This window comes from Gorilla gorilla, chromosome 17, assembly GCF_029281585.2.
Source record: "Gorilla gorilla gorilla isolate KB3781 chromosome 17, NHGRI_mGorGor1-v2.1_pri, whole genome shotgun sequence".
NCBI lineage: Eukaryota > Metazoa > Chordata > Mammalia > Primates > Hominidae > Gorilla > Gorilla gorilla.
The window spans coordinates 108794589-108820592 of record NC_073241.2 but is presented as its reverse complement, the minus strand read 5'-3'; the positions used below and the strand labels follow the sequence as shown (position 1 = coordinate 108820592).

At 54.5% G+C, this 26004-nt stretch overlaps 1 protein-coding gene across 4 annotated transcripts in view; it reads right to left on the bottom strand.

Annotated features, from left to right (window-relative positions):
* NFATC1 (nuclear factor of activated T cells 1) overlaps positions 1 to 26004 on the bottom strand; it is a 134008-nt gene that overhangs the window by 23770 nt on the left and 84234 nt on the right. For 2 of the 4 annotated variants that reach the window (XM_055368668.2, XM_055368669.2), the window contains exon 9: positions 18081 to 18770. In XM_055368668.2, the coding sequence (XP_055224643.1) occupies positions 18081 to 18770 (690 nt within the window). The remainder of the gene's footprint in view (positions 1 to 18080; positions 18771 to 26004) is intronic. The other 2 variants (XM_055368670.2, XM_055368671.2) reach the window with 1 other exon arrangement.

Genomic DNA, 26004 nt, shown 5'->3' with positions numbered 1-26004 from the left:
CCAGCCCCTCCCTAAACACACAGCATTCTACGGAGGCACATTTCACACAGGTAATGCACCCTCGAGAAGGGCGCAAAATTCAGTGATTTTTGGTAAAGGTGCCCAGTTGTGCCACCATCACTGCGGGTGTCAGAACACTTCCATCACCCAAGGGCCTCTGGCACCACCTCCTCCCACGCAGCAGTCTCCTGCCTCTTCCCTCACCCAAGGGTCTCATCCACCACCTCCTCCCACACAGCAGTCTCCTGTCTCCAGAGCTGCGCCTTTTGTGGATGTCTTGCAGGCATGCCTGGCTTTACTGTGCTTCAGACACTGCTTTTCACAAACGGGAGGTCTTTGGCAACCCTGCACCAGGCACATCTGTGGGCACCACGTTTCCAATAGCAGGTGCCCACTTCATATCTGTCACGTTTCAATAATGCTCATGATGTTCCAAGCTTTCTCATTGCTATCATATCTGCTGTGGAGATCTGTGATCTTTGGGGTCACTGTTGTCATTGTTTTGGGGTGCCACGAACTGTGCCCATCTAAGATGAAGTGAATGGATAACAGCTGGGTGCGTCCTGACTGCTCCACCGACCAGCCATTCTCCATCTCTCTCCCTGGGCTCAGGCCTCCCTATTCCCTGAGACACAACCATACTGACATTAGGCCAATTAAGAACCCTACGACAGCCTCCAAGTTTTCAAGTAAAAGCTCAAGGGCAAGGAAACGTCACACGTCTCTCACTTCAAAACTAGGAATGATTAAATTTGGTGAGGAACACCCGTCGAAAGCTGAGACAGGCCGACAGCTCAGCCTCCTGCGCCAGTCCAACTGTGAATGCAGAGGAAAACTTTAGATAGACAGAAGTGAAAACCGCTGCCCTAGTGAACAACACCGATGATAAGAGGGCAGAACAGCCTTATTGCTGATACAGAGAAAGTCCGAGTGATCTGGACAGAAGATTGAACCAGCCACAACACTCCCTTAAGCCAAAGCCTAATCCAGACCAAGACCCTTGCTCTCTCTGTCCTACGAAGGCTGAGAGATGAGGAAGCTGCAGAAAAAAAAGTTTGAAGCCAGCAGAGGCTAGTTCATGAGGTTGAAGGAAAGAAGCCATCTCCATACCATAAAAGCAAAGATGAAGCAGGCAGTGCTGACGGGGAAGCTGCAGCAAGTTCTCCAGGAGATCTGGCTGAGACCATTGGTGAAGGTGGCCACACTAAACAACAGATTTTCTGTGCAGACAAAACAGCCTTCTATTGGAGATGCCGTCTGGGACTTCCAGAGCCGGAGAGGAGTCAGTGTCTGGCTGCAAAGCTTCCAAGGACAGGCTGACCCCCTTGGTAGGGGCTAATGCAGCTGGTGACTTTAAGTTGAATCCAGTGTCCATCTGCCACCCCGAAAATCCCAAGGCCCCTAAGAATGATGCGGAATCTCCTCGGCCTGTGCGCCACCCATGGAGCGACACAGCCTGGATGACAGCACCTCTATTCACAGCATGGTTTACTGAAGGTTTTAAGCCCACTATTGAGACTTAACTGCTCATAAAAAGAGTCCTTTAATAATATTACTGCTCACGGACAATGCACCTGGTCACCCCACGCAGGTACGAACATTGTTTTTTTAGACATATTGCTGGTGCACACTTAACAGACTCAGTACAGTGTGAGCATCGCTTGTATACGCCCTGGAAGCCACACACTCCAGCGGCTTTCTTTTGCCATACTGGCTGTATCCCAGTGGTCTGAGGCTGAACCTGCGACGTCTCTGAGGTGTGCATGCAAGGGAGCCACTGAGTCTGTGGTCTCGTGTGTGGATTTTTCCCAGAGCATGAGGGTTTCCAGGTTCACCAGTGTCCTGGTGTGCTCAGTACTCATTCCTTTTGGGGATGGATAACACTCGGGTGAGGATAAACCCCATCTTTCCTCTCTCTTCCCCACATGCTGGGCATTGTGGTTGTTTCAGATGTTTGGCTAAAGAACGCTGTGAAGGACAGTCACGTACAAGCCTTTGTGTGGATGTGTGTGTCTGTTTCCTTGAATACATACCTAGGAGTGGAACTGCTGGGTCACATGGCAAGTTTCTTCTAAGAAATTTCTTTAAGAAACTGCCTAAGTGGCCGGAATGTAATGCCATGTTACACTCCTGCCAGCGAGGCTTCAGGGGCCCAATTTCTCCTCATCTCTAAAATTGGCTGTTGTCTATCTTATCTCCTAAAGCCCCTCGAATGGATATAAAATAGTATCTTATTGAAATTTAAAATGTGCATTCCCTAATATCTAGTGATGTGGAGTATTTTTTCATGTGTTTATTATCCATTCCTATGTCTTGTCTGGAGAAATGTCTATTCAAATCCTTTGCCCGGTTTTTGATTAGGCTTTCTGTCTTATTATTGAGCTGTAAGTGTTCTTTGTATATTCTGGATATAAGCCCTTTATCAGATAGTTGTTTTGCAAACACATTCCTCTAGTCTATTGCTTATCTTTTCATTTTCTTAATAGTACTTCTGAAGCATAAAAATTTTAAATTTTGATGAGGTTCCACTTATCAAGTTTTTATTTTATGAGCTGTGCTTTTGATGTCATATCTAAGAAACCTCTGCCTAATCCAAAGTCTTGAAAGAGTTCCTCATGTGCTATCTGCAAAAACGTTTGACTATTTTGGCTCCTACTAGTCCAAGATCAAGTTCATTTTCGGTGCGTGGTGTGTGTTTTTTTGCATGTGGCAAATGTCCCAGCACCACTTGTTAAAAAGGCTGTCATTTACTCCAATTAAATGGGCTTTGTGCCTTTGTCAAAAAATCAATTTACCGCAGGCATAAGAATTATTTTGGGGCTTTTAATTCTGCGCCACTGATCTATGTGTCCTATGCCAATACCACACTGTCTTGATTATTATAGCTTCACAGAAAGTTCTGAAATTGCGAAGTGTAACTCCTCCAACTTTGTTCTCTGATTTCAAAATTGTTTTGGCTATTCTGGGTCTTTGAAACTCCATGTAGATTTTAGGATCATTTTGTGAATTTTAGAAGAAAAAATTGCTGGAGTTTTGATGGAGATTGCACTGATTCTCCAGATCAATCTGGAGAAAGCTTCCATCTTCACAATATTGATTCTTCTGTTCCATTAACATGCAATGTTCTCCCATTTATTTAGATCTTAACTTTCCCTCAGCAACGTTCTGTCATTTTCAGAGTATAAGTCCTTAACTTCTTTAAAGTTATTCATATTTTATTCTTTTTAATGCTATCGTAGATAGGAATTTTTCCTTGATTTCATTTTTGGATTATTCCTTGCATATGGACATAATTTATTTGTACCCTGGTCTCACATCTGATAACCCTGCTGCACTTGTTTGGTAGTTTTAACAGTGGGTTTTCCTTTACTTTTTTTGGCGGGGGGGGGGGGGGGGCGGGGTGTAGGCAGATTTCTCAGGATTTTCTACGTATAGAATCACGTTTTCTTCCAATAAAGACAATTTTACTTCTTCCTGTCCATTCCGGTTGCCTTTTATTTCTGTTTCTTACCTGGCTACACTGGCTAGAACCTCCAGTACAAGGCTGAGTAGCAGCAGTGAAAGTGGCCACCTCTGCATCCTTCCTCATCCTAGGGGAAAAGAAGGTCCTCCGTCTTGGACGATTCAGTGTGATGATCACTGTTTTTTTGTGTGTGTATGACTTTGATCAGGTTAAGAAGTTCCCTTGTGTTCTAAGTTTGTCAAGAGATTCTATCATAAGTTGGTGTTGGATTTTGTTAAATGCTTTTTTCTTGCATTTATTGAAATGATCATGTGGTTTCTGTCCTTTTTCTATTAATATGGTACATCACATGACTTCATTTTCTGATGCTAAACCAATCTTGCATTACTGGGATAAATCCCACTTGGTCATGGTGTAAAATCTTTTTTTAATGTTGTTGGATTCAGTTTGATAATATTTTGTTGTGGATTTTTGCTCCTGTGTTCATAAAGAATATTTTTCTATAGTTTATTTTCTTATGATACTTTTGATTTTGGTATTAGGGCTATACTGGCTTCAGTATTAGAAGTGTTCCTTCTTCATTTTCTGAAGAGTTTGTGGAGTACTGGCACTGGTATTATTCTTGTAATGTTTAATAAAATTAACCGGTAAAGCTCTCTGGGTCTGGGCTTTTCTTTGTGAGAATATGTTAAATTATTAATTTCTTTTATTTCCCTGCTATAGGTCTATTATACTTTTCTGTTTCTTCCTGAGTCAGTTTAGGTAATTCATGTCTAAGAATGTTTCCATTTCATCCAGGTTGTTTAATCTGTTGGCATAAGGTTATAGTATTCCCTTATAACCTTTTGATTTTTGCAGGGTCAGTAGCAATGTCCCCTCTTTCATTCCCAATTTTTCTTGTTAGAAAAACTCATTAAAGTTTTGTCAATTTTGTTGTTCTTTAAAATAACTAACTTTGGTTTTATTGATTTTTCTCATGTTTCTATTTCATTGCTTTTTCTTTTCATCCTCAGCACTTCCTTTTTTCCACTTGCCTTGGGTTTTTTCTCTCTTTTTTCAACACTTTTAAGGAAAAAGCTTAGATTATTGATTTGAAATCCATCTTATTCCTCATATAGCCATTTAAAGCTATAAATTTCCCTCTAAGCACTGCCTTACCTGCATCCCACAAATTTTGATACGTTGTGTTTTCATTTGCATTTAGTTCAAAATATTTTCCAATTTCCCTTATACTTTCTAACTTCACTCATGAATTATTTAGAAATGTGTTGTTTAGTTTTCAAATATTTGTGGAAATATCTGTTGTTGATTTTCAATTGATATCCATTGCAATCAGAATATTTTGAAATTTATTAAGGCTTGTTTTATGGCATAGTAGGAAGTCTATCCTATGTGAACTCTGTAGAGTGTCCTACAGATGTCTTGTAAAGTTGGTTGATAGTCTTAAGTGTTTTATATCCTTTTGATTTTCTGTCTAGTTGTTCTGTCCATTAAGAGTGACATACTGGTCTCCAGCTATTATTTTTCAACTATGTATTTCTCCCTTTAATTCTGTCAGTTCTTGTTTCATGTATTATGGGGCTCTGTTATGTGCAAATGTGTTTATAATTATATCTTCCTGTTCAATGTATCAGGTTTAAGATCAAAGAGAACATGACTACTGACAGTTCATTGTTTCTAGTAATATTTTTATCTTAGAGTTTAATTTGTCTGATATTAGTGTAGCTACTCCAAATTTCTACGTTAACTCTGCATATCTTTTTCACCCTTTCACTTTCAACCTATTTGTGTCTTTAAATCTGAAGTATGTATTTTTTCCATTATCTCCATATCTCTTTTGGTTACTATTGCACAGTATCTCTTTATCATTTTACTTTCAACCTATTTGTGTCTTTAAATCTAAAATATGTATTTTTTAGACAGCATATGGTTGTACCCTGTTTCATTCTGTCTTTAACATCCAGTCTGACAACATCTACCTTTTTATTGGGGTGTTCATTCCACTGACATTTAATGTGATTATTGATATGGTAGGATTATGTTTTCCATTTTGCTATTTGTTCTCTACATGTCTTGTGTAACTTTTGCTGTTGTCATTGTTTCTATGTTCCTTCATTACTGGCTTATTTTGTGTTACATACATATTTTCTAGTGTATCATTTAAGTGCATTTTTTGACATTTTATGTGTGTGTGTGACACACTCACACACATATATATTTTCTTAGTGGTTCCTCTGGAGATTACAATAAGCATCTTAGTCAAAACAGTCTATTTCAGATGAATACTGAGTTCTCATAATATGTAAAGACTTTGCTTTGCTGTAACTTCCTTCCCCACCCCTTCCTTTGTGCTACTGTCACACAAATTGTTATAAGCACATTGTTATCAGCACAGGTTTGCAATCGTGTCTTATGCAGTTTCCTTTTACCTCAGTTCAGAGAAGAAAAGTTTAAAACATGTTTGTGCTGTCTTTTTAATTCACCTATGTAATTACTCTCACCAGTGCTTCTTACCTCAGCCTGAAGGACTCCCTTTAATATGTCCTGTAGGTCAGGTCTGTTGGCAACAAATTCCGTGTGTCTTGTTTATCTGAGCACAGCTTTGTTTCTTCATCTCTAAAGATGAGTTTTACCAGATATAGAATTCTTGGTTGACAGTGGTTTTCTTTCAGCATTTTGAATGCGCCGTCCCACTGTCCTCCGACATCCACGATTCAGAATAAGCAGCTGGCTGTTAATCTTGCTGAGCATCCCACATACTGAGAAGCTGTTTTCCTCTCACTGCTTTCAGGATTGTCTCTCCCTTTGACTTTCAACAGTTTGGTTTATGTCTGTGTGTGAGCTGCTTTTAATTTATCCCATTTGAATTTTGTGAACCATTTGGATGCACTGAATAATGTTTTCCATCAAATTTAGGAAGTTTGGGGCCATTATTTCTTCACGTATTTTTTCTAATCATCTCTTTCTGTAACTCATTATGCATGTGTATATGTGTTTACAGCATCTCACATGCTCTGAGGCTTTGTTCATTTTTATTGATTCTTTCTTCTTTCTGTTCCTCAGTCTAAATAATCTGTTGATTTTTAAGTTTGATTCTTTTTCTCTGCCAGCTCAAATCTGTTGTTCAGCCTCTCTAATGCATTTTTCATTTACTTTTCAACTGTGTAATTTCTATTTGGCTTCTTTTTTAAAAAAAAAATCTCATTATGGATATTCTCTATCTGGTGAGATATATTTGCCACACTCCCTTGTAATTTTTTAAATACAATTTCTTTCAGTTCCTTGAGCATATTTATTGCAGCTGATTTAAAGCCTTTGCTAGTCTAATACCTGAGCCCTCTCAGGGGCTACAGATTTTTCTTCCTGTGGATGGGACATATTTTCATGTTTTCTTGCAGGTACTATAATTTTTTGGTTTATAACTGGAGATGACAACTAATGCATTGTAGTGACTCTGAAATGAGATTCCCCCCTCATCCCCCTCCAAATAGGACTTGTTGTTTCTTGGCTTCCCCTCTCCTTGGTTGTTGCTTATATGACTCATGACTTTCCTGGACTAATAATCTAGATGCTGTATTCCTTGCAGAATGTGGACACTGAGTTTTCTGTTCTCTCTGTTTTTAAATCTTGTTTCTGTCTTTAAGCCAGGCTGCCTAGGGATCACCCTCTGGTTAGCAGAGTTTAATGGTCTGCTGTTACCAGACAGGAAGTTTCCTTAAATCCTTGAGCCACGAAGCCAGTCTCCTCCCTCTAATCACGAAACCTGTGTGTCAGGACCTGCCTCCCAGCCACAGGCAGCTTTACCTCTCACTTCTGCTTGGTGGGGTTTTGAGGTCAGCCAGAGAAGAGTGGCTGGGGCCCTCTCTGTACCAAAGCCTTCACACATCCATTTTCATATGTGCCCGGGAATCTCCAAGGTTTTTCAAAGTCCCCGGGGTCACCTGGTCTGGCCAGGCTCTTGTTTGCTCCAATGTCGATCGCAGCCTTGGGGCAGCTCCCATGATCACAACTGCAGCCAACGGTGATTGTGCCTCGGAACGGGCCTTTTCCAGGAGCTCCATGACCAGTCCAAATGCGGACTGCATCCTGGGATGGGGTTTTCAACAGAGCCCAGCTCCTCCACGGTCTGTGCTGTCACTGGCTTTCCACAGCTGTGCGCCTCGGGGCTGGAGCGGCCCCAAGCGAAGACGCTGCCATCCTGTTCTTCCCCCTGGGGCCGCTCTTCCTTGAGTGAACGCATCTGTGTTTGTTCTGTCCTCTTGGTTGACTGCCAGATTTGGTGGTTGATTTGACAGTGATGCTGTATATTTGTTGCTTTGGGGGAGAGCTGATTCAAGATGCTCTCCAGCAGTTTACAAGGCCTGCTTCTCTGCAGTCCTTCTTATGGAAACGTGCCTTAGCAAACAGTCAGAAATTCTCTGAAGAAAAACAGACACCATGCTCCCCTTCGGCTTGCAAAGCCAACTCATACTTGGATGTTAGGAGTTCTGAGCAGAAATCTTTGCTCATCACATCTCTCTAGTGGGAAGAAAATACTCAACGGTAGAGCTGGGACCCGCGAGAGCATGCGGGCCTTGGCGCTCCTGGTTCTGCCTCATCGACTGACTTGGAGCAAGTCCAGTGGCATCTCTCTGAGCCTCAGTTTCCCCCCAGGAAAGGGGGGTGGTGAGCACCGGCAGTTCTGCCTGCCCACAGTGCCATTCTAAGGCTGAACACGCACAGGAGAAAATGTGCAAAAGGTCACTATGGAACGTACAAAGACTACACGTCCAGGACGAGCCTAGGACTGTGATCTGGGTCTTCAGTTTGCTGGCAAGGATGTGCGACCTCAGGAGTGAGTCTCTCAGCATTGACAGGAAGAAAACACTACGGTTCCGACTGTCCCCTCTTTCTAGCCTGGGCTTGGTGGAATGTGTGAGTCAGTTCCTCGCTGCTCCTCGGGAGTCCATGCGCAGAAACGCACTTTGCTATCAGGAAGATCACCTGAACGTGCCCGTGCTCGAGCTCCAGGGAGAGCCAAGCACCCAGCTTGAGCGGCCCGGCCCTGGCAAGAACACGGCTGTCTGACAGAAACAGGCAGAGCCCTCCACTGCCCCGGCCACCCCTCTCCCTCTGACGGGCTATCGGCCTCTGGGCGCTGAATGTGGCTGTTATGCTTTTTAAATACCTCGCTCATGGCTTCACACTCCGGTACCCCAGCACAGCAGTGTGACATGCTGGCTCACAGATCTAAGCGTGTCTGTAAAGAAAACTCATTCTCAAATAAGGAAGCTCTTTGAAATGTCTACACATTAGGAAGAGAAAACGTACGGCGGTAGGAGGAAGCTAGGCAACTTGATTTGAAATGGAGACAATGCCACTTAAAATGTTTCTGTAAAGTTTGAACCCATCTGTAGGAGGAAAACAGAGTGCATCTACACCAGAAAAACACAGCGTTACAATGACACACTTGCGAACGCCTTACTACTGTTCACGGCTTGCCCGCGTCACGGCGACACCCGCGGGCGCCTTACTACTGTTCACGGCTTGCCCGCGTCACGGCGACACCCGCGGGCGCCTTACTACTGTTCACGGCTTGCCCGCGTCACGGCGACACCCGCGGGCGCCTTACTACTGTTCACGGCTTGCCCGCGTCACGGCGACACCCGCGGGCGCCTTACTACTGTTCACGGCTTGCCCGCGTCACGGCGACACCCGCGGGCGCCTTACTACTGTTCACGGCTTGCCCGCGTCACGGCGACACCCGCGGGCGCCTTACTACTGTTCACGGCTTGCCCGCGTCACGGCGACACCCGCGGGCGCCTTACTACTGTTCACGGCTTGCCCGCGTCACGGCGACACACCCGCGGGCGCCTTACTACTGTTCACGGCTTGCCCGCGTCACGGCGACACCCGCGGGCGCCTTACTACTGTTCACGGCTTGCCCGCGTCACGGCGACACCCGCGGGCGCCTTACTACTGTTCACGGCTTGCCCGCGTCACGGTGACACACCCACGGGCGCCTTACTACTGTTCACGGCTTGCCTACGTTACAGTGACACACCCATGAACGCCTTAGTACTGTTCACGGCCTGCCTACGTTACAATGACTCGCGAACGCCTTACTACTGTTCACGGCTTGCCTACGCAAGATGACAAAGGCATCGCACACACGCCCCACACTGCCCAAACGCGCAGTAGCGGCTGAACATCAGGGCTTGGTCTCTCTTTGCTGCCACTGGCCGTGAATTTTCTTCGGCACAAAATAGATCTAAACAGTGCTCATTGCCCAAGCTCTGTGAAATCTCTCCAGCTCTTCCCTCTTGCTTCCTTCCACCTCGTCCCTATGTCTCTCCCTGCAATTACTGACTTCAGACAGCTCTCCACTTAACGCCGAAACAAGCTAAGACCCACTTCTAAGGAGTCAAAGGCAGAAGATGAATAGCTGAAAATGATACCCCCAAATTTCCCTTCCAAGTACACAAAATTGGACTGCAGACTGATATTTCAACTAGAAACAGCATAGAATTCAAAACATTCGGTGTCCACAGTGAATACCTTCAGGCAATTTAAAAAAGTGCCCAGAACCTCACAGGCCCCGAGGAGCAGCCCGTGGGCAGCTCACAGGAGCGGGCACCTCTCCTTTCTCCCGTGCCCACCTCAGGGAAGGACGGAGGCACTGTGGCCTCACAGCCTGCGCGCCACGGCGGGAGACCTGCAACAGCACCCACACGGCATGTGCACGGCCCATGCAGCCCCTATTTTTAGAGAGCCTTGTTCAGCACCCGTCTCAGTGCCATCCTTGCCCCCATTTCCTGAAGGGGCAGACTTGCCACTGCAGCTGCCCCAGGGTTCTCCAGCCATGGGATCCATGCTCACCTGGCCGCACCAGGTTGATGGGGGGCGTGTGCCCGCTCTCGCCTTCCCCCGGCAGTACCAGGTTGATGGGGGGCGTGTGCCCGCTCTCGCCTTTCTCACTGTCCCTCGCCGTTGCTGGCTGAGACAGGTGGGAGCGAGTTTTCTAGAGAGGAACCGAAACGCGTGAGTCAACGTCTGTGCCTCACCCCCACGCTGCCTGGCGCACAGGTTTGGACGCGGCCTCCGGTGGCTGCCTCACCTCGGGCACGTCACAGGGTGGGCTCCCTGAGGAAGCAGCTCCGGGCCTGGGGCTGGACGGGCTCTTGGCGCTGGGGAGCTGCGTCTTCAGCGGCCTCCGGAGCACCCGCCCCCGCAGGCCGGCCCGCCCTGCCGACAGCAGGCTCCGTCTCCGGGTGGTGTGCGGTGTGATTTTCACGCCTGGAAACCCCCACGCAGCGGTCCCACGGCACCAGGCCCTGACCCGAATGAATGATTTGCACGGCTGAGCCCGCTGCTCCATCCATCACGCGGCAGCCCCCGTCTGCGACGTTACCGACGCTGCGTGTTGGATCGCGGCACACAGACTCCTTCAATCATCCTCAGGCCTGGGCGCCGGGCCAGGTTAGTAAAACTTTCCATGAGGAGAGCTCTTTGTTCTCCGGAGCAGCTCCGGCTCAGGAGGAGGGGCAGGCGAGGGGCCAGTTCACAGCCCGGACTGCGGCAGACACGCTCCGGCCGCCTCGTCTACCTGCTCGCTGTTGAATGACACGGAGACTTTTAAACCCAAGTGCTTCTGAGGGACCGAAAGGGCCGATCGTGGCAGAGGCCGTGGGGCGGTGCAGGTGACACAGGCAGGCGCCCGTGGCAGAGCAGCCCCGCGCCAAGGGACGGCCGCTTTCCTCACGAGGCTGGAGGAAGGGTGCCCACCTCAGCGGCGCAGACCCGTGGGCCCCGCAGCGGGCACCGCAGCGAGCCCCGAGCGCCTCCGTTTCAGAAGACAGGCCCCACAGATGCTCTCAGCGCGGCAGCGCGTGACACAGGGCTGCCCTCGCTAACGCGTAATTCATCGCGAGTCCGCTCCCAGCAGAGCCTCCTCACGGCCCTTCTCCACGACGCGGAATGCGTGGAAATCACATTGGAAAAGGAGCCACACAGAGCTCTGTGGCATTTTTTCAAATCTACCTTTAAAATAATGCAAGATACAGAAAACTACTGTTTAAAAAATGAACCTCTGTGGCTCGGCCATGCTCGAGAAGTCTGAGGGGAAAGCTCAATATTCAGGAGAAACAAAGACGACCTCATTATTGGAATTTATTTATGGGTCAAGCACTTCTGAAACAAAACTTGGGAGTAGAAAGGACTGGAAAGCAAAGAAATCCTAAAAAAAAAAAAAAAGCTGGATTCATTTTTCTTTTCTTTTTTTTTTTTTTTTCTTGAGATCACCCAGGCTGGAGTGCAGTGGCGAGATCTCAGCTCACTGCAACCTCCATCTCCCAGGTTCGAGTGATTCTCCTGCCTCAGCCTCCCAAGTAGCTGGGATTATAGGCATGCACCACCACGCCCAGCTAATCTTTTTTTTTTTTTTTGAGAGGAGTCTCGCTCTGTTGTCCACGCAGGAGTGCAGTGGCGCGATCTCAGCTCTCTGCAAGCTCCGCCTCCCAGGTTCACGCCATTCTCCTGTCTCAGCCTCCCAAGTGGCTGGGACTACAGGCGCCTGCCACCACTCCCGGCTAATTTTTTGTATTTTTAGTAGAGATGGGGTTTCACCATGTTAGTCAGGATGGTTTCGATCTTCTGGCCTCATGATCCACCCGCCTCAGCCTCCCAAAGTACAGGGATTACAGGCCTGAGCCACTGCGCCCAGCCCCACGCCCAGCTAATTTTTGTATTTTTAGTAGAGATGGGGTTCTACCATGTTGACCAGGCTGGTCTTGAACTCCTGACCTCAGGTGATCCACCCACCTCGGCCTCCCAAAGTGAGCCACCGTGCCCAGCCTCATTTTTCATTTTGAGGCTTGAATTCTTTGAGACGCACAGGATGTGGGCTGTGCGTGACCTTCAGGTTCCCGCGGCCGAGCAGAGGCTGCCACAGAGGAGGCTCCAGTGTGAACTGCCCTCCTCAGACCCCTCAGGGACGCAAACACGGACACTGTGGACCCCCTACCCAGACTCTGCAACTGGACACTATTCTATTATTGCCTTTTAACTCCACATTCCTGGAAAACAAAATCAAAACCCAAACAAAACAAACGAAAAACCAGTATGCACAGAAAAAGTTCTATGTCCTCATGGGCAGGCCGTCGTCAGCATCACCGCGCGTGCGGAGCCCCGGCTTGTCTCTGGCTGCCTCTGCACAGCTGTTTGTGTGAAGCAGCAAGACCCTGAAGTGACTCAATTCATGGACCCACAGCTCTGATTCTGGTCAGGCGGAGGGAAGCCTCTCAAACATGGCTGGGCGCCCAGGGGCCGGGGCTGAGTCCCCGGCCCCACGAGGACATCCCAGACGCTGGCCTGTCTCCCCCTCTCCCCGCACGCAGCTCTGCAATCCACCACTGCTTGGTTCGCAGAAGGCTGGAGACTAAATCTGCACCCCACGCCAGGCTCGTTGTCCCTGGAGGTGGCGGCCAGGCCGGCGGAACGCAGAAGGGAAGCTGGGGAGGCTGGAAAGTGGACCCGGCAGGGCTTCTGTCACCTGCCATGCTCACGTCCTGCCACAGGCACCTCACGGGGCTCGGGGCTGGCCAGGAGGTCCCTGGCCTTGTGTCCCATCGGCCCATTTACAGATAGTCAGGGGTGTGTCTGAGTCTTGTCCCCGCCACACAGCCTTACTTCTCTCCTGTTTCCTCCAACCCCAGCTTTTCGCTCTCTCCCTGTTGTGTAAACAAAGACAAAGCGACACTTTCCACCCGCTGAGGACACTTGGCACGCACGGCACCGACTTGACCTGGGGTTCGTGTTGTTTCTGTCTCTCGTCTCTGCTCCTTCTCCAGGTGCTGGGATCGTCCCTTGTTGGGGCGCCCTGTGCTTCCCATCCTTCTCCGCCCCCCAACTCCAGGTCACGCTTGCCTGCTTTCTAAGCCGGCGACTGAGCCCCAGGGTGGCTGCTGAGGTGCCCGATTCTCTTAGGGGCTGTGAAATTAGACAAAATATATATTAATACTAAACAAAGACTACCCACATTCACCCTAGCCTGCCTTCCCTCTCCTGCTGTCCCCATCAAGATGGCTCCTCGCATTTCCGTGGAGCTTGTTGGGGTCTGGGCTCCCTCTCCCGCTGTCCCCATTGAGACGGCCCCCACGTACACCCCCGCATTTCCATGGAGCTGGAGTCTCGGGGACTCAGAGTTCCACCTCACAATTCAGGTCTTCAGCCTGCGTGAGGCTTTCCCGACACAACCCGGGCCCTGACCTCGTTTATGTCACGGCGTTTGTGAGCCTGGGGTGTGGGTTCCAGGTTCCAGGGACCCAGGGCAAGCCAGAGGTCATCTGCAGGGGAGGGGCCGACCCAGACTCAACCCTGACCTGGGACCCTTCCCGGCCATGCTGGTGGACGCTCCAGCCATCTTCTCACAAGGACAGGCAGCGCCCCATCTACGGCTCCATCCACCCAGGACGCGGGAAACGGCTCGGCCCATGTCATTCTCAGTGAAGGCTCCATCCACTCGGCTCCGACAGAGCAATAAACATTTGAATCTGCTTTTCTCATGGGAGGAACAGGTGTCTAGAGGGGGTGGACCTGCCCCCAGGTGCTCAGGAGGAACCTGGAGTCCACGGCCCGGTGCCTGTCTCCCAGGGTGGCGGCAATGTCAGGCCTGTATCAGGGACTACCCCACCGTGACTGAGAGCCTGAGCCTGCACCAGGGACCACCCTGCCCTAACCCAGAGCCGGGCCTGCACCAGGGAACACCCCATCCTGACCCAGAGCCTGGGCCTGCACCAGAGACCACTCCACCGTGACCGAGAGCCTGAGCCTGCACCAGGGACCACCCTGCCCTAACCCAGAGTGGGGCCTGCACCAGGGACCACCCCATCCTGACCCAGAGCCTGGGCCTGCACCAGGGACCACCCCACCATGACCGAGAGCCTGAGCCTGCACCAGGGACCACCCTGCCCTAACCCAGAGCGGGGCCTGCACCAGGGACCACCCCACCCTGATCCAGAGCCGGGCCTGCACCAGACACTACCCCACCTGCACCACCTCAGCCCCCAGGACTGTCCCCTCCCCTTCACACACACCACAAGCTGAACTTCCTCTGCCATGCGCCCCGCCTGCCTGCCTGTGAAGGACCGAGAGGGGCTGTCTGCCCACGGCGGGCGGGCGGGGGGGGGGTGCGGGGGGGGAGATCAGGCCACAGCTGACACTGCTTCCAGCTGCCTGAAGCCTTAACTGCTGTGGTCCTGGCTGAGCATCGAGGGACCTCACAGGTGGAGATGAAATGGAGATTACCACATTACCTGCACACACTTGCCATGTCATAGGGAGGTGTCTGCACAGGTATCTCAACCTCCATCCCAACCCCGACCCCCAAAGCGGCACCGCCTAGCGCCATACGCTAACCCCATCCGGCGCCGTACGCTAACCCCAGCCGGCGCCATATGCTAACCCCGAAAGCTTGTGTGTGGCCGCTAACCCCGAAAGCTTGTGTGTGGCCGCTCCCAGGTTATGGAGGCGGAATGCACACAGGACCCATAAACTGTGACCAGAGCAGCACGCAGGGCTGACGCTCGGGGTCTGTGCTCAAGGTCCCAGGACCGGCCTTGGGCCTGACAGAGCGTACGTGGACGAGATGACTGGGCCTGACGAAGCGTACGTGGACGAGATGACTGTGGTCCGTGGGCTGGGGTGGTGGTCTGCTCTGACAACACAGAAACCCCTGGGTCTTTTGAACAGGACGTGACCCATTCGATCCGAGTTTGGGGAGGATCACCACGGCAACTGAGTGAGGAAAATGGGGAGAGAGGCCTGCTGGGAACTGAGCTCACTCTGCGGGGAGAGGCTGTCCTCAAGTGTCCCGACGGCAGCACGCCGGGAAACAAACTTTCTTAAAAGGGGTGTGAGCGACTGCTTTACAGCTGGCGAATCCTGGGCTCCAGGGTCCCACTGGCTGTCAGGAGAGGCCCCAATGGGAACGTGGCATTGGGCATCCTCAGAGGAGCTGCAGGCCAGGCCCAGCCCCATGGCAGATGCACTCTGGCCTCAGCCCTTCCATGTGTCAGGGAGTCGTCCGTGCACCCCCCTCCCCCGGTCCCATCCCCTCCATGTCCACGCACAGTCAGACAGGCCAGGGCGGGGTCACACCCACACCCATGCAGCTCCAACGTCCCCAGCGTGTGCACTCAGCGACACAACAGCCCACCCTCTGTGGCCCACCAGGCCCCAAGGCAAGGCCTGGCTCACTTAGCTTTGACCTCTAGGACCAAGGCCAGAGGGGCCCGGGCCATCTGGTGAGGCTTTGGCAGTAACGGGCTGGGTAAAGGGATGATCTCACCTGAGCACCGCATGGGTCGACAGTCCCCTGCCTGCTGTGTTGACGCAGAACACGTCCCAGCCCCCAGCACTGCTGCTGCTCACCCACCCCAAGTCCCACCCCGAACTCTACCCTCGCCATAAAGCCACACGTGGGCCACAGGGCAGCAGAAACATGACTGGGACCTGCTTCCCACCTGGGCCTGCAGGGCACTACCCAAATGTGGGAGCCCAGAGCTGGTGGGTCACAACTGGGACAAGGCATGGCAGGTGGAAAGAGAATTTCTCAGCATCTCCCAGCCGCCTTGGGACCACCTGGTACCGTGTGAGACAAAGCAGGGGTGAGGGACTGGAGGCATGGACGTCAGCGTCCACCTCGTGCAGGAGCTGGGGAGGAAGGCAGAGTCCATCTGTGCTCAGGAGGCTGCAGAGCAGGGACATGGGCCCCATGCGGAGCTCCGGCTGGCCTCGCCGGTGGACAAGGAGGACAGCAGGCAGGTCAGACAGTAAGAACTTCAGGACATCTGCACAGAACATGGAACACTGTCCTGGCCCCGCCCCACAGTCATCATGAACCTCCAGAGAGTGGCCAGGGGGCAGCCACGGGCCTCCAGTGTGTGGCTCTGAGGCACAGCCCTGGGGAGGCAGCAGCCTCCTGGGCTGACGGGACACACTCCCGCAAAAACAGGCGATGAGGGCTGCGGGCTTCATGGGACACACTACCTCAAGTTCACACACACACACACACACACACCAGGGCTGCGGGCTCCCTGGGACACACTACCTCAAGTTCACACACACACACACACACCAGGGCTGCGGGCTCCATGGGACACACTACCACAAACACACACACACCAGGGCTGCGGGCTCCATGGGACACACTACCACAAACACACACACACCAGGGCTGCGGGCTCCATGGGACACACTACCACAAACACACACACACCAGGGCTGCAGGCTCCATGGGACACACTACCACAAACACACACACACCAGGGCTGCGGGCTCCATGGGACACACTACCACAAACACACACACACCAGGGCTGCAGGCTCCATGGGACACACTACCACAAACACACACACACCAGGGCTGTGGGTTCAAGAGCTTAATATTTTGGGGGCTAAAATATTTGCATGCATCCTCCTCAAAAAGCTTGTAGCCTTCAGTCAGCAAACAGCAGGAAGGCGTTTGGCCTCACTCCCTTCCCAGCAGATGGGAAACTGAGCTCCTGACGCCCGGGAGTCCCTGCCCCCCCGGGTCAGGAGGGGCTAATGCCACCCCCTCCCCAGAAGGCCGAGGCTCACCTGGACCCCAGGCCACTGAGCAGGGAGTGGGCAGTGGCTCCAGGTGTGTCTGCTGGAAACCAGGCCTGGGAAACGTCATACACTTGGGAAGACTCACTGTGCCTCCGAGGAAATGAAGCCAATTCCCACACAAACCATTCGAGCAGAAAACACGAGCAGAATCGCCCTCTAACGCGTGGTCACCAGGGCCGCGGGCATGCCCCCGATCACAGCGACTGCAAGCAAGTTGGGCTGCGCCTTAAAGTGTAAACACTTGACAAGAACGCCACGGCGCCTTCGGTCACCACTCGTCACAGAAAGGCCTGAGTGCTCAGGCGCCCCACACCACCCGCCTGGCTACAGACGTGAGGCCACTTCCTTCCCTAACAACCCCAGGTGTGCGGTGTTGGGTGCATCTCCGCGCTGTGCGAGCCCAGGGGCTAGATGGGGAAGACCCTGCGCCTGGGGCCTGAAGGCACAGTCTAGGGGCCCCGGTGTCACGGCCATCCTGCGAGCTCCTGGCAAGGCCGCCACGGCATTTAGATGTGTTTACAGAGCCACACGGGGTAATGTGCTCGTCACCTCGGCTAAGCTGTTGTCTACAAGCTGTTCATGGGACTCAGGCGGCACCCACGATGCCCCGACCGCAGAGGCCAGTCCCTCTCCAAGTCAGGGCTTTGAGCCTGAGCCGTGCGGCTCCATATTCAGCTGCAGAAGCAAACCTGGACACCAATGTGAGCCTTAGACCCCGGGACAGGTCTCGCAGGAGGATCTGCAGCCCAGGACCCGCCAAGGGCCCCACACTGCGACCACCGGAGCAGATCTCAGGGGGAGCGCCCCAGCTGGTGCTGACGCCGTGGCACCGCATGGGCACTTTATATCAGGAGGACGCACCCCACACCCAGCCCGGTGCCTCGGTGCACTTCCACACGTGCCACACACGCAGCACGCACACGGCCCCTCCGTGAGCTCACGCCATGGCGCCAGGCGGGGCACACATCTGCATGGCTGCGGGCACTCACCGTCATCCAGGTACAACTGGTCCAACTCTTCAGGCTCTCGCTTGACGGTTACAGGAATAGGGGCCAAATTAGGACTACCGTCCTCATGCGCCTCTGGCAGCAGCCGTGGCCGGGCGGTCGGAGACTCGTCCCTGCGGACCGTGGACGGCGGGTGCTGCGGGCGGCCCGTGGCGGGCGGGCACGCTGGGCTGCAGGGCTGCAGGCAGGTCGGCTCTTGGGTGGCGGGCGGGAGTGGAGGAGAGGGGCTGCTGGGGCAGAGTGAGTGTTCGAGACCAGGGGGGCAGCTACTGCTTGGAGGCGCACTCACCTGCTGTGGCAGCAGGGCCGGGGGTGGCTGCCCGGGCGAGCCGGGGTGCGTGGCCACTGGCCTGGGCACGTCCTGGACGGCGGGGGCCTCTCCGGCCGGCTGCGGGAGTCCGAGGTGACAGTGGCCCGGGCTGGCAACGCCCTTGGTGTAGGCAGTGGGAGAAAGGTCGTGGAGCTTGGGGCTCACGCCGGGGGCCGCTGGCATCAGGGTGCTTCTCTGCGGACAGGGCGGGAAGCCGGCCACGAGGCAGGAGCTGGGGTCGGGTGGCATCGCGAGCTGCTGGCTGTAGTATGGTCTTGGGAGAGGACTTAACCCCTGGCTCACCGGTCCACAGGTTGGAGCAGGCTCATAATCATCAGTGGGTTCTGTTTTTATAATTGGAACTGTGAGAAGGAAAAAAAAATTAAACACAAGTTGTGGATGAGTATGATCAGGCAGGCTTGTGGCTGGGACGCCCTCCTCAAAGCCAACAGGGCCCTGACTGGGTCCCTCTGTCTCCTGCCCGGTTCTCCCACCCCATTAAAAAAAAGAGGCGTGAGTCATCGGCCGAGAGAGTCGCAGCTGGTTCTAATACTGGCGAGGACTGTTTTCCTTGGAACCTCCTGCAGCACTAACGTGCTATAAAAGTCCACTTGCAAACTGCAGTGGGAGCCCTGGACCCAGGGGCCTGTGGGTTTGTAGGAATCAAAGCAAAAATTTCAACGTGGATGCACGACTGCATTTCTGCTCCCGACACTCGGTTTGATAAATGTCTGCACATTTGGTAAACTCGAACATAGAACAAGACGGCTTTCAGGAGTCAGTAAAAATCCAGCTGCAAAGGTGAACGACTGCTCCAGGAGAGAAGCCGTCCGTCACTGCGAAAGAAAAACACTGTCGCGGAGGCTGGACTGCCTCCACGGTGCTCCTGAGTCCCCTCCTAAAGGGACGGGCTGTGTGGAGGCTGTGACTGGGCAGCCTTGGATGGAACAGGGGGCTCCCGAGTTTCTAGAGCTTTCTCCCACCCAGCCCTCCCTAGAAGTCCGGGGCTTTGGGGAAGAGCCCACAGGGCGGGTGCTGGGTCCCCAAGGCTGCTCCGCCAGGCCCGGGCCAGAGCCGACACCGGCTCCCAGCCTGCGCCCACCCCAGCCTTTGTGCCCGCTTCTGCGGGGGTGTTGGGAAGCAAACAGGCAGGGTGTGCAGTCAGCAGGAGCGGCGAGGCGGATCCCAGCCGGCATTCCTGCGGTTGCTGTTTTCCTGTTGGTCTCAGGCCTCTCGTGCTACTTAGAGGAGACATCAGACGGCTCAGTGGCTCTAAAGCTCTCACAATGGCGCACGTACATTCCTAACAGACGCGTGGTGCCACTCTGAGCGAATGCTACGCAGACGGCAAGCTGTGAGTGGGTCTCCTCAGCCTGTTTTCTCCTCCCCGTGGGCTGCACACTGGTGGGTTTTTGGCAGCAGGGTCGGCCACGGGGAGGGAAATTCCCCTCCTGTCACCACCTGGGGGCCTATGCGTGGCCCCCAAAGCCAGCACACAGGCTCCCGGTGCAAACACTCGCCACCACAGAGAGCCTGGCAGCCTCCTGCAGTAAACAAAAGCATTTCCACAATTCGAGAGAAAATATTTAGCCCCGGGCTTGAGCCCGTGAGTCCATGCAGCTGTTTCCTGCCACGGCTGGGTGCCGAGGAGTCCACCAGCAGCTGCGAACGATGGAGACGGCGTTTTCCTGCAGCTCGAGACGCCGGAGCACCTGTGCCACGTGCGGCCTCCCCTGCAGCCGCCCTCTTCCCCCGGCTCAGGTCCCGGTGGTCGTGAGGGCAGGCACGAGTCATCCGTGGTGGCCAAGCCACCTTCCACCTTCCCGCCACACTGGAGGCATCACAGGGACTGACCCATATGGGCCGTTCCCAGCTGTAGGATCTCACCAGCCTGAGTCCGCAGGAAGTCAACCAGAGCTTTCCACCCAGGGATTCCCAGTGGAGTTGCTGCATTTTGTTGCTTTTGTGCTGACTTTTCAAGTCTCTACTTTCATTCACTCATTCAAATCTTTCTATCATCCGCCCTGTACACTGAGTAGAAAGATTGGGGTTTAAAGCGTCTGCCCTACACAGACTAGGGAGACTGAGGTTTAAAGCGTCCGCCCTGCACACTGAGTAGGGAGGCTAAGGTTTTAGAGAGGGTGGGTGACCAGGAGGTGCTGATGTCCACGAGGCAGGAAGAAAATCACGGGGCCATCGTGATTCCAAGGCCTTCCCAGGACGCAGCCTGCAGCTCACTGACCAGGGCCCATAAAGCCACACTCTGCTGAGGGTCGTGCCAGGCCTTCCTGGGGCTCTGCAGCCCAGGCAGTCCCAGCCTTTGGCCTGGGGCAAGTCCAGCCACAGTGAACGCGGGGAGTGCAGCCCAAGCTGTGAAGCTTGGAGGATGAGGCCAGGGGCTGCCTCTGCAGTGGTGCCCAGGGCAGGGGAGGGAGAACGGGTGTGCTCCCCCAGCCTCGTCAGCCACCCCACCCTGCAAGCACCGCTGAGGTCACGCTGGAATGACACCCCAGAACCAGGTCACCCTGGAATGACACCCCAGGACCAGGTCACGCTGGAATGACACCCCAGGAACCAGGTCACGCTGGAATTACACCCCAGGAACCAGGTCACGCTGGAGTGACACCCCAGGAACCAGGTCACGCTGGAGTGACACCCCAGGAACCAGGTCACGCTGGAGTGTCACCCCAGGAACCAGGTCACGCTGGAGTGACACCCCAGGAACCAGGTCACGCTGGAGTGACACCCCAGGAACCAGGTCACGCTGGAGTGACACCCCAGGAACCAGGTCACGCTGGAGTGACACCTCAGGACCAGGTCACGCTGGAGTGACACCCCAGGAACCAGGTCACGCTGGAGTGACACCCCAGGAACCAGGTCACGCTGGAGTGACACCCCAGGAACCAGGTCACGCTGGAGTGACACCCCAGGAACCAGGTCACGCTGGAATTACACCCCAGGAACCAGGTCACGCTGGAGTGACACCCCAGGAACCAGCTCACGCTGGAATTACACCCCAGGAACCAGGTCACGCTGGAGTGACACCCCAGGACCAGCTCACGCTGGAATGACACCCCAGGAACCAGCTCACGCTGGAATTACACCCCAGGAACGAGGTCACGCTGGAGTGACACCCCAGGACCAGCTCACGCTGGAATTACACCCCAGGAACCAGCTCATGCTGGAATGACACCCCAGGAACCAGCTCACGCTGGAATTACACCTCAGGAACCAGGTCACGCTGGAGTGATACCCCAGGACCAGGTCACGCTGGAATGACACCCCAGGAACGAGGTCACGCTGGAATTACACCCCAGGAACGAGGTCACGCTGGAGTGACACCCCAGGAACCAGCTCACGCTGGAATTATACCTCAGGAACCAGGTCACGCTGGAGTGACACCCCAGGACCAGGTCACGCTGGAATTATACCTCAGGAACCAGGTCACGCTGGAATGACACCCCAGGAACCAGCTCACGCTGGAATTACACCCCAGGAACGAGGTCACACTGGAGTGACACCCCAGGACCAGCTCATGCTGGAATTACACCCCAGGACCAGCTCACGCTGGAATGACACCCCAGGAACCAGCTCACGCTGGAATTACACCTCAGGAACCAGGTCACACTGGAGTGACACCCCAGGACCAGGTCACGCTGGAATGACACCCCAGGAACCAGCTCACGCTGGAATTACACCCCAGGAACGAGGTCACGCTGGAGTGACACCCCAGGACCAGCTCATGCTGGAATTATACCTCAGGAACCAGGTCACGCTGGAGTGACACCCCAGGAACGAGGTCACGCTGGAGTGACACCCCAGGAACCAGCTCACGCTGGAATTACACCCCAGGAACGAGGTCATGCTGGAGTGACACCCCAGGACCAGGTCACGCTGGAATGACACCCCAGGAACCAGCTCACGCTGGAATTACACCCCAGGAACGAGGTCACGCTGGAGTGACACCCCAGGACCAGCTCATGCTGGAATTATACCTCAGGAACCAGGTCACGCTGGAGTGACACCCCAGGACCAGGTCACGCTGGAATGACACCCCAGAAACCAGCTCACGCTGGAATTACACCCCAGGAACGAGGTCACGCTGGAATGACACCCCAGGACCAGGTCACACTGGAATGACACCCCAGGAACCAGGTCATGCTGGAGTGACACCCCAGGACCACGTCACACTGGAATGACACCCCACGACCAGGTCACGTTGGAATGACACCCCAGGAACAAGGTTGCACTGGAATTATACCCCAGGAACCAGGTCACGCTGGAATTACACCTCAGGAACCAGGTCACGCTGGAGTGACACCCCAGGACCAGGTCACGCTGGAATTACACCCCAGATGTCACATTCAGTCGTCACAACAGTGAGGCCCACTGGGCCCCATCTGAAGACAACGCTCACGCCTGGCTCACGAGGGTCTATGGCTCTCAGCCCCGCACATTCTCCTTAGTTCAGGCTGAAGGAGGTGCACAGGCCCTGGCAGCGCCGGGGTGGTTCCTGCGGGGAGGACTCTGCCTTCAGCCACCTGAATGTGGCTGCCTCTGGGGCTGCCCTCTTCAGCTGAGGGTTCACGGATGGGGCAGAGCCCCAGGACTGCCTGTGCAAGTCAGGGGGCTGCGGAGGACACGGCGCCCTGACGTTGATTGGGAAACCCTACCCGCCTCGTTTTACATTACAAAGTCGACTATCTGGGCCCTGGGCTGCAACACTTTTTTGAAGGGGTGGCAGGAGGCAGTGTCTGTGGAGGGTGGGGCTCTAACCGCCGTCTGGAGACCACAGAGCTGGAGTCATTTTCATCCAGGGCACGCGTGTTGGCCTCAGGCCATGGCGCCGCCACCAGCTCTGCGGACGCAGCTGGGCCTCAGGAACTGCCCCTTCCTGCTGCTCCAGCTTCAAGCATGTGGTAAATCCAGAAATGATGAGTCCACGACAAAGCCAGACGATGGGGAGCCCCAGAGGCAGGGCTTGGCCAAGTGCTCTCTGTGAACTCAGGCCTGCGCCTTTGAGAGGTGCAGGGGTCACTGGAAACAGGCCCAGATGTGGGAGTGAGACGCCGGTGGGCACCCACATCTCTTCCGCTCAGAAAACGCTGGTGTCCCGAATGGCCAAGCCTCCACTCTAAATTAGGCTGGTAATTTTCAGAGTTTAGATCTTAAGCAAAAGCACATGGCTGGAAGGTTAAATTAATACCCTGTTGGGATCCTCTCTCCGCTACACGGGATTTTCAGCCAGGGCCCAGAAACATGGCTAGGCATGGGGGCCAGTGCGCCTCTTCTGTGAAGTGTCCCAAGCGCTTTAAAAACTCTCACCTGCCAGCTCTGCTGGACACTAGAGGCCCCGTGCACAGCTGTCCTGTAAATCAGCCACCCCACGGGCCAAGGCCGGCTATGCCAGAGAGCCGCTGGGGCTGGGGCAACCGGGTGGCGTCTGCTGCTGCTGGCTGGAGAACGTCGAGAACACGGCGCAGACACGGCCCGTTTAAAACCACGGTGGCGCCGGCATTAACCCCCGCATCTCTCCAGCCACCTGGATTCTTCCTGGGGAAGTCCTGACCTAGGATGGTGGTGGCGAGGGGCACAGGGCTCTGGGACACGCGACCCACCTCCCCAGGATGCTGGCGGCCGGCAGTGGCATCGGGACGCACGGGCTGCTTGCCCTGCGGGTTTGGAGCAGGCCCAGCACTGATGCATCCACCACCCCCAGGGGCAAGCAGAAGGCCCAGTGGACGCTTCGCTGGGACCCCGCCAGGTTGGCAGCTCCTGTCCCCCCACCCACAGGCAGGCGCTCCCTCTCTTTCTGAAGCCTGGGGCTCCAATCCACAGAGGCTGTGGCAACACGCTCCTCTCAGGAATAAACTCGTGTGCCTGCCCGCTGCTCCTCTTCCGCCCAGAGCTATTTGCAGGGAGCTGGGGGCAGCGACTTGAAACCTGGGATCACCGCACGTGCCCCGCCCACGACGGCATCTTGTGAGTCTGGAGAGCCAGTCCAGGTCCCTTGGCCCGGAGCTGGCAGCATGAGCTGCGGACGTGGTCACCGTGCTTGGAAGGTGGCCCGGGCTGACCCTGCAGGTGCGGGCCTGTTCCTGCCGCAGTGCCCCTCCCTGGGCTGGGGTCTCCACGTGGCTTCTCCCAGCCTTGCCCATGAGGTCTGGCTCAAGTCTGGGGTTGGCCGCATGGTTTCTCAGCCCAGGCAGCGGCGTCTTGTGCCATCCCAGCTGCTCTGAGGCTGCCTCCCACCGGGACCGGGCCTTCCCCAGGTGACTGCCCCATCTCCCTGTCCTTGCCCCAAGGGGCACTGCCACGAAGCACAGCCAGGGACAAAGGGCCATGGACGGCAGGGATGCGCGAGGCACCCGGCACCCACAGGGGACGTTTCAGGATGGCCCCGCCTGACCCGCTGGCCTATGAGGATGCAGCGGGATGTTCTCTGCTAAGTCACGTCCTGGAGAGCTGCAGCCTTCCCAATACAGAGAGAAGCTGGAAAGTGCAAACTCACCTTCACAAGCAAACGAAAGCCACACGGCTGCTTCCACATTCCAGCATCTAAGAAGCTTAAACACACGAACATACTGCACCTGGGCTTGGCCTAAACTGTGCTTTTTGTGTAGGTTTCAGAGAAGATGGATGCCTGCTCTGTAAATCAGAGCCTTGTAAAACGCATCCTATCAGTGAGGAAGTGAGCGAGCGTCTGCACGAGAGCCTGGGAGTCTCGCCCGTGGAGGGGGGCCGCACAGGCCCAGTTCACGCTGTCGCCCGTGGAGGGGGCCGCACAGGCCCAGTTCACGCTGTCGCCCGTGGAGGGGGCCGCACAGGCCCAGTTCACGCTGTCGCCCGTGGAGGGGGCCGCACAGGCCCAGTTCACGCTGTCGCCCGTGGAGGGGGCCGCACAGGCCCAGTTCACGCTGTCGCCCGTGGAGGGGGCCGCACAGGCCCAGTTCACGCTGTCACCCGTGTTCCGGGCTCACCCTGCGCCAGGTGGCCTCTGGCTGCCTCCTGATGATATCAGCCATGCGGGGCTGGGGTAGAGGTGGCGAAAGGATGGGCTCAGAAAAAGCGCAGCTCATTTTCAGGCTAAGCAACGGTGCAACAGAAACACCAATCACCTGAGGGTGAGTTTATGAAACTCGTTACAAAGAGCAGAGTGTGGAAGGCGAGTGCTGGCCTCAGGGCTGGCCGGCTTTACAAAGCATATTCCCACAGAGCAGGCTGGCTGCGGTGTCCATGGCAGTCCTGTTGTCCATGGTGGCTGCCCCATCGTCCACGGCAGCCCCAGCGTCCACGGGGACTGTCTGTGGAGGCGGCACGCAGTGGTCAGCGGCGTGCAGAGCTGACAGGTAAACCGTCCCCGCAGACCCAGGCCTCACGCTTGCATCCTCTGTGGAAGGCACGGAGGGCCCGTCCCGTGCCTGGTGCTGTTCTGGGGCCCAGCTTCTCCCTGATGCCGCTGCAGAGTCTCTGCCTCGGTAGCAGTGACGTTGGGAGCTGAGTCCTGGAGGGGGTCTTCCGCCCCAGGTGAGCACGACGTTTCCAGGCCCCATGCAGGTGCCAATTCTGGCCACAGACGCAGGCAGTGAGCTGGGC